We start from the raw sequence: 7641 nt of genomic DNA on the forward strand, positions 1-7641 counted from the left end.
TATTATCCGAGTTACGGGTAGAGGAAACAACCTTTGCATCAGACGATCTTAACGAGGTAACTTATGATTCTCAGGAAGAGGGAGAGGAAGATGCCGAGCGGGAATACCTGACGAGACATGCAGAGAACTCGGGTGACGATTGCCTCACTGATGAATTTGAGTTCAGTTTGTTGTAAAAGATAGTCTTCCGCACTGTATACCAGAGAGACATGAGCACACATGAGTTTAGAGATTTGACGGGCGTTGACCTAGCAGTTGTGACGGAGGAAGATATGTATGATACGGAGGCAGTGGCGGTGCCATGGCCTCAGACATTGGAAGAAGAGAAGATAAATCCAAGGTCCAAGCCTTTAATATATCCATGGCTTGTGTTCAGCTCAATGCTAGACATGAAGATATGGCTGCAGGAGTATGCAGTGCGACACTATCGGCCTTACATAGTCCGAAAGTCAGACAAAAAAAGCGATTCGTGGTGTGGTGTGAGAACAGGGAGCAAGGCTGTCCCAAGCCCTGGATCACGCAAATGTGGAGAGACCGCATAGAAGGTCATCACCGGCAGCTGACGTCCAGCTCATTGGCCAGCGTCTGAAACATGCCATCGCCAAGCAGCCGACGCAGTCCACGTCAGAACTTTAGGATTACATAAGCATGATATTTGAGTACAATGTCAACTATGAAAAGGCCTGGAGGGATAAGCAGCTAGCTCTAAAGATGGTGTACGGTGACTGGGAGGAGTCGTATGGTCTGCTCCCGAAATAACTTCAGGCGATGAAAGCCCGCAATCTAGGAATGGTGTACGAGGTGGAGGGATACCCAGACAAGACCCTAGAGGGGTGGGATAGGAGATTCACCGTATTTAGGAGGTCATTCTGGGCCTTCGGGGCGTCCATAGAGGCGTACCATTACTGCAAGCCAGTTCTTTCTATTGACGGAACGTTTTTGTCCGGCAAGGTCCGAGGCATGCTTCTGGTGGCCATAACCTGTGACGCTGATAATCAGCTCGTGCCCCTTGCTTTCGGTCTCGTCGAACGGGAAGACAATTCCAACTGGGAGTGGTTTTTGACTCTTCTCCAGGTGCACGTTCTGGGTGCTAACAGGTCACCATGCATCATATCTGACCGACACCCTGGTATCATCAACGCTATGCGCGTGCAGTTCCGATGTGATTCACAGATGGTGCATGAGGCATTTCATACAAAACTTCTACTCCAGGGTAAAGAACAAAGATTGCACTGACGCATGGAAGCTCGCGTGCTGTGAATTTGAGCCTTTCATGTTCCAACAAAGGCTGAATCACCTCTTGAAGTTTGTGTTCAATGATGGCTCGGAGTTCATACACACACACCTTCATTTGAAGGAGAAGTGGGCTCGTGCCTTCGACGTAGGAGGTGCTAGGGACGGCCACATGACGAGCAACATGGCCATATGACGAGCAACATGACTAGTCCTGACCGTGTCCCCGTCCGCTCCTAGTCGTTGGAATCGGGACTAATGCTCATATTAGTCCCGGGCCCAAACCCGACCGGGATAGTGCTCCGGATGAAAGATCAGTTTTCTACTAATGGGCTAGCTCCATACCATTCTTCAATGCCAAAGCTTCCGCTGCAGCGGCATCAAGCACATGTTGTTGACCCAGCAAGAGCCTCACCGCAGTGGTTTCAAAGAAGCGTCGTTGTGGCTCCGCTTCCATCTTTCATGAAGCATGCATCCACGCTCATTTTATACAGATAATCACGGTACTTGTATACCAGAAGGTTTAAAATAGACTCGAATCCTCTTCATATTTCAAATCGACGGTTTGAAATAGACTCGAACCTCTTAGAAATACGGGATGGACTTGGTAGGGAGAAAAGGAGGAAGCAACACCGACGCCCTGACGTTGAGCTGTCCGCGTGTCCCGGCGTCGGTCCGGTGGTACCAAACTCAATGGAAAACCCGCGATGCGCCGCTTTCTTAATTCGTTTGCTTCACGTAATCAATCTGCCACTGCCGCGCACGTTGCCGAGCGCCTTTTATTAGTAGCGCACCGACAGTGTTAGTTAGGGATCTTTTTTCTTAATAACAAGAAAGCGACGGCAGGTAAACCATTTTAACACCGGCAGAAGAACAGTTTCGTTAACAACAGCGCCGCTTTTACCTTTTAGGACAGAGGAGTAAGCAAGTGCAGTGGCAGTGGTTGGCTGCAGACAGCAGCTCGCCTCCTTCCTTCCTCCTCACTCCCCCCTATATACCTGCTACCCTACCCGTCGGTCGGAGGGTGCGCGCAGTGGTGGAGCTCGGTGGATTGTCGGGGCAAATGGATTCCAGTTCCAGGGCCGCGCTCTTCTGCTTCCTGGCCGTCGCCTCCTCCCTCCTGCACCCCGCCAGATCTGACGGTAAGAGCAGGCGCTGCTCTTCTTTTCTCTCCTTTCTTTGCGGCCCGATTCGCTCGCTCGCTCGCTGCTGCATTTGTGATTCGGTTCTGCGCTCCAGCCGGATCTGATCCGCGCGGTGTGGATTTAGAGGTTGGTTCTTGTAATCTGGTAATCGCTTAGGATGATGAGCATAGTCTAGTGTAGCCGTATGGACTAAGAGCCTGCTACGGCCTACGAGCCAGGATGCTCGTCTGGATTTCGGTGCCACATGACATCCTAGCTCCTAGTTGGTTTGCCGTTGGATGTCCATGTGCCGACTGCCGAGTTCTTGGATGTCACTAAGCGGTTCTATTGGGTTGGTGAGAGATCTGGCCTCCCAAGATCTCTTACTCTGTTTTACCTTCGTTTGGGACATGGTAATTTGTCAAATCGTTCCAGCACACACGAGCTGATGCATCGTAGGCCGGGGAGTCCCCCCTTTTCGAAAAAAAAAGGTTCCAGCACACACGAGATTCAGCATGCATGATCTGATGGTCACGTCTCGTTGCTGAGCAATTGCAGTGTTCTGTGCGCTCGAGCTGGTAGCTGGTGCTCATGCTCTGTTGCAGGGCACGGTCGTGGCCACAAATGAACGGGTCGCTGTTTGAGTTGGTGTCAAGTGTGCTAGGCACAAGACACACCGCTTAGTTGGTACTCCGTCCGTAACAAAATGTGTAAGCCGTTTTTTATGCCCTGTGCAAAACCAAAAAAACATCTTACATTTTGGTACAGAGGTAGTACTATGATCTAACTTATACCGGAAGATTTATTTAGCAATAAAAAACTTGGGAGTGCTTTTGCCTCGTAGAGATCTGGTTACTCGTGAACGAAATACTCCCTCCGTCCCAAAATTCTTGTCTTAAATTTGTCTAAATACGGATGTATCAAGTCACATTTTAGTATTATATATATCCGTATCTAGACAAATCTAAGACAAGAATTGTCTAAATACAGATGTATCTAGTCACATTTTAGTATTATATACATCCGTATCTAGACAAATATAAGACAAGAATTTTGGGACGGAGGGAGTGGTTGCTTTAGCCACGAAATGAAGAGAACTCTGCACCCATTGTTTTGATCACCTTGTTGCCCGATCCTTTGTGTGGGTGCGTTCATGTTTGATGTGTGCATGCTAGTCGTGCAGAGTCTGAATGTGCGCTCATTGTTTTTCCCCTTGTAATTAAACTCCTAGTCTTGCAGTGCAGACTCTGCATGCTAGTCGTGCAGAGTCTGAATGTGCGTTCATGTTTGATGTGTGAATGCTAATAAAAACGCCCTTTATCAGAAAAAAAAAGTCACCTTGTAATTAAACTGCTTGCTTGATACTGGTGACTGTTTTTCAGGGGAGGACAACCAGCTCCTCAAGGGGATCAACAGCTACAGAGCTTCGCTCAAGGTCCCGGCGCTCACCGAGAACAGCAATGCCGACTGCCTGGCCGAGCAGCTAGCGAAGAAGTTCAAGGGCCAGGAGTGCACCAACACCACCGGAGCCAACACCGTGCCCGGCACCGAGCCGCAGTTCCCTGACTACCCCCAGTTCCTTGACCGCTGCCACCTCAACGCGTCGGTGACCGAGGACGGGCAGGTGATGCCGGCATGCGTGCCCGGCCTTGTGGCCGACATTGTGCTGACCAACTACACGAAGTCCCAGTACAACCAGTTCCTCAACGACACCAAGTACTCCGGCGTCGGGATCGCCAACGAAGGCGACTGGGTGGTCGTCGTCCTCAGCACCAGCACCGACTCCGGCGACTACTCCCCTGCTCCCCCGGGCTCGAACTGGGCTCCTTCGGTCCAGCCGTTCAGCTGGATGATTGTTTCGCTGGTAGGGTTTGTAGTTTTGCTGATGAAGTGAGAAGATCGATGTTGTGTTGCTCATATCGCGTGCTACACCGCTGCAAATGAGCGTGTTGATCTTATGTCCGTGTCAATCGTTTCTGTATCATTCAGTTTTTCATTTCTACTTGGTCCAGTTGACAGCACAGTACAGTAGCATATGCATGCCACGAGGTTTGGGATCAATTTTTTTTTTCAGTATTTGCCTTTGACCACAATTGGCAATGGCTTTATGCATATTGTGGTCAGATGATGTGCATTATTGAACCACATCTTTCATCTTTGAACATTTAGCTAAAGACAGAACTTCAACTTTTGTTGGGTGTTGCCACTGTGCACTCAATTTCTTTTATTTGTACTGTGCATTTAGTTTGTTATTGTTAGAGTATATTGGTGAAGCTGCGATGACTTGCGTTTTTTTTCTTCTTTGAGAAGAGATAACTTGTGTGTTTGTAGCTCAGATAACCAGTAGATTTTCAATTAGAGGGTAGAGCATCTGCAACCCACCAGGCTCCTCAAATGCCTCCCTATACGTCCGTCCGGACGGTCTGGTCAGTGACCGAGGTACTGACCGGCGCTCCCATATCTGGGCCGAATATGGGAAGGCCCGAATGCATCCGTCACGTCGGATCTGACAGACAGGACCCACCAAAAATTCATCAAATCCTTCCCTCCCCTGACCTAGCCGTCAAATCCTTCCCTCCCCCGACCTAGCCGTACTAGTCCTCTCTTCTTTTCTTCCTCGTCCACGTTGGCCCTCTACTAGCTCCGTCACCACTTGCTGTCGTCCCGACCCCTCAGCGCCGCCACCACAGCCATAAGACTCCTTCCCGTCAGTGACGCCGCCATGGTACGTCCGGCTCTTCTCGGAGTACGCCTTTCCCCCCATGTGTTCGAAAAATTGTTTGAGCGGTTTTGTTATATTATTTTGTAGTCAAAAGAATGGATTTGGAGGCTTAGTCAGATGAAGAGTAATAACACAAGGAGCTTGATGAATTAATTCAAAAGGAGTTCTTTGATTCATCAGATTCGGGCGACGAAGAGGCTAAGATGATGATGAGCATCCAGTGGATATGGAGAGGGAAATGGAGCAGATTCTGAACTTCAAGGGTTCGATCAAAGGGAGGAAGTTTGGAACCGGGATAGGATTGCTGGCGCACAGTTGCTCTAGAAGGACTATTTTCACCCAGTACCAACATTCAGTGAAACATTTTTTCGTCGATGTTACCCTATGCGCGAACCCTTATTCTTGCGCGTGATGGCAGGACTGGAGGCACATGATCCCTACTTCAGTCTCAAGAAGAATGGTTGCGGAAAACTCTCGTTCTCTCCTTTGCAGAAATGAATGGCTACACTAAAGATGCTTGCAGTAGGTACCGCCATTGATGCTATTGGTGAGATGGTCCGGATGGGGAAGAGCACACGACTTGTACTACTGTGAGATTTGATCGCGTCGTGGTGCAAGTGTTTGGAACAGAGTATATGAGAGAACCAACTATGCAAGATACAGGAAGGTTGATGGCTATTGGAGCGGCAAGAGGCTTTCCATGTATGTTCGGTTCAATTGATTGCATGCATTGGTAATAGAAGAACTGCCGTAAAGGTTTGCACATGATATACCAAGGTCACACCAAAGAGGCCACCACCATACTAGAAGCAATGGTATCAAGGGACTTGTGAATTTGACGTGCTTTCTTTGGCATGCTTGGTTCTCACAACGTCATCAATGTGCTCCTGCGATCTTCACTATTCAAGAGACTTTGTGATTGAAAAGCGCCACCATGCAACTAAACCGTCAACGGGAACAACTATAACACATACGATCACCTTGCCGATGGTATCTATCCTTAGTGGGTGGCGTTTGTGTAGACCATATTCGATCCTGACGGAAACAAACAAAGTCGCTTTGCAACAATACAAGAAGCATCTAGGAAGGACGTGGATATGGCATTCAAAGTGCTCCAAGCTCGTTGGGGTATTGTTCGTGGAGCTGCAGTGGTACGAGACGTAGAGACTTTGTAGCAGTTGATGACATGTTGTATCATTTTGCACAATATGATTGTCGAGAATGAGGCTGAAGAGGCAGCCCAAACCCATTCTGAAGCCTGGAGTACAAATCCACATTTCAGAGCAAGATGCAGACCGTATGCTAAATTTTCTAGAGTTGCGTCGGAATCTTCGAGATCAATAGGTGCAGGTGCAACTACTCAATGACCTTGTTGAACATATGTGGATCCACAATGGAAACTAAGGAGCTTAATGTTTAAATTGTGCCCTTTAAATAAATTTTATGTTTGAAGTTTGAACTATGTATTTTCTCTACGAACAAATGTTATTTATGTGTATGGTCGACGTGTATGAATTTGCATGTATTTGAGGTTTTCATATTAGAAGTCTGGTTGTATATCAGGACATTTGAGGGGTCATCCAATGTCTGCCTGGCTATGGATACCATCAAATATCCATAGACATCTATGGAAGTGTCCGCAGACAGGAATGGAGGCGGAGGCCATCCAACTACATGCATCCAATACAGATCGTGTGCTATGGCTGGTAGTGGGCCAGACGGATTGGGAGTTAAATCTGCCGCTCTCGCCCTCTTGCCTAGATAGAAGATCCGCCATAGTTGCCTTCCACGCCGGGGCTGCGTGTCATGACCATGCCATCTTGGAGTGAAGGAGAGACATCCTCTAACTTCGATACCAACTTCGTTGAATCGATGAGGAGAAAGGTATGTCTTGTTTTCACGGCTCGAGTCAGGGTAGGGATTGACCGAATTGTGAGTTTCTTGTTTGAGCTATATTGAATCGATTTAGTAGGTGCTTCAGGGCGCTTTTGGTTACGTGCATCTTTTTTTGCGACTTTGCATGCTTGTCCAAGTTGGGCCTGACTGAGCATATACATGCAAAAAATCAACATCTGCATGTTGGTTGGTTGCCTGCATTGCATCAAGACCAAGTTGGATTCATGTTGTTTGGTTGCCTGTGTTTGTGCTTCGGGTGTGAGCAGATGCAAATCACAACTATTTGGTTGTGTGCAAGTAGTTGATCTGCTCACCCCTTTCAAATGTGGTGGACTTGCCACCCATTAGTCAGCACACAACACACACAACACACAACAACAAGAACAAAGCAAGAACAATGGAAGAACACAACAAGAACACATGAAGAACTAACCAAGAACAAGCAGTAATAAGTAGTACTAGGCATATGTTTTAAAACAACAGGGCATCCCATGCCCCTGCTGGACCCCATGGTGCTGCTCCCTGGGCAAAATATAGACAGCTTCACAACAAAAGAGACAATCGAGCTTCAGTTCAAACCTACACTACTTCAGTTCAGACTAGGAGGAGCAAACTATATAGCATGAGAGATGTCGCCGACACAACTTTGCTTGGAGCACTGGACCA

The 7641-nt window shown here is 48.0% G+C and overlaps 1 protein-coding gene across 1 annotated transcript; it reads left to right on the plus strand.

Moving 5' to 3' along the window:
• The first annotated feature begins 2040 nt into the window (after nt 1-2040).
• On the plus strand, nt 2041-4548 carry LOC123043983 (uncharacterized GPI-anchored protein At3g06035). Its single transcript, XM_044466601.1, has 2 exons — nt 2041-2375; nt 3740-4548. Exons 1-2 carry the CDS (start codon nt 2297-2299, stop codon nt 4249-4251), a joined length of 591 nt encoding a protein of 196 aa, XP_044322536.1. The 5' UTR covers nt 2041-2296; the 3' UTR covers nt 4252-4548.
• The last annotated feature ends 3093 nt before the right edge of the window (nt 4549-7641 follow it).

The sequence above is a fragment of the Triticum aestivum genome, chromosome 2B (genome assembly GCF_018294505.1).
Source record: "Triticum aestivum cultivar Chinese Spring chromosome 2B, IWGSC CS RefSeq v2.1, whole genome shotgun sequence".
NCBI lineage: Eukaryota > Viridiplantae > Streptophyta > Magnoliopsida > Poales > Poaceae > Triticum > Triticum aestivum.

Bases quoted from the DNA above. Each gene is read 5' to 3' on its own strand.
- LOC123043983 (XM_044466601.1), top strand. From the start codon at position 2,297: ATGGATTCCAGTTCCAGGGCCGCGCTCTTCTGCTTCCTGGCCGTCGCC. The intron at 2,376-3,739 runs GTAAGAGCAGGC...ACTGTTTTTCAG, and splicing joins GCACCCCGCCAGATCTGACG to GGGAGGACAACCAGCTCCTC.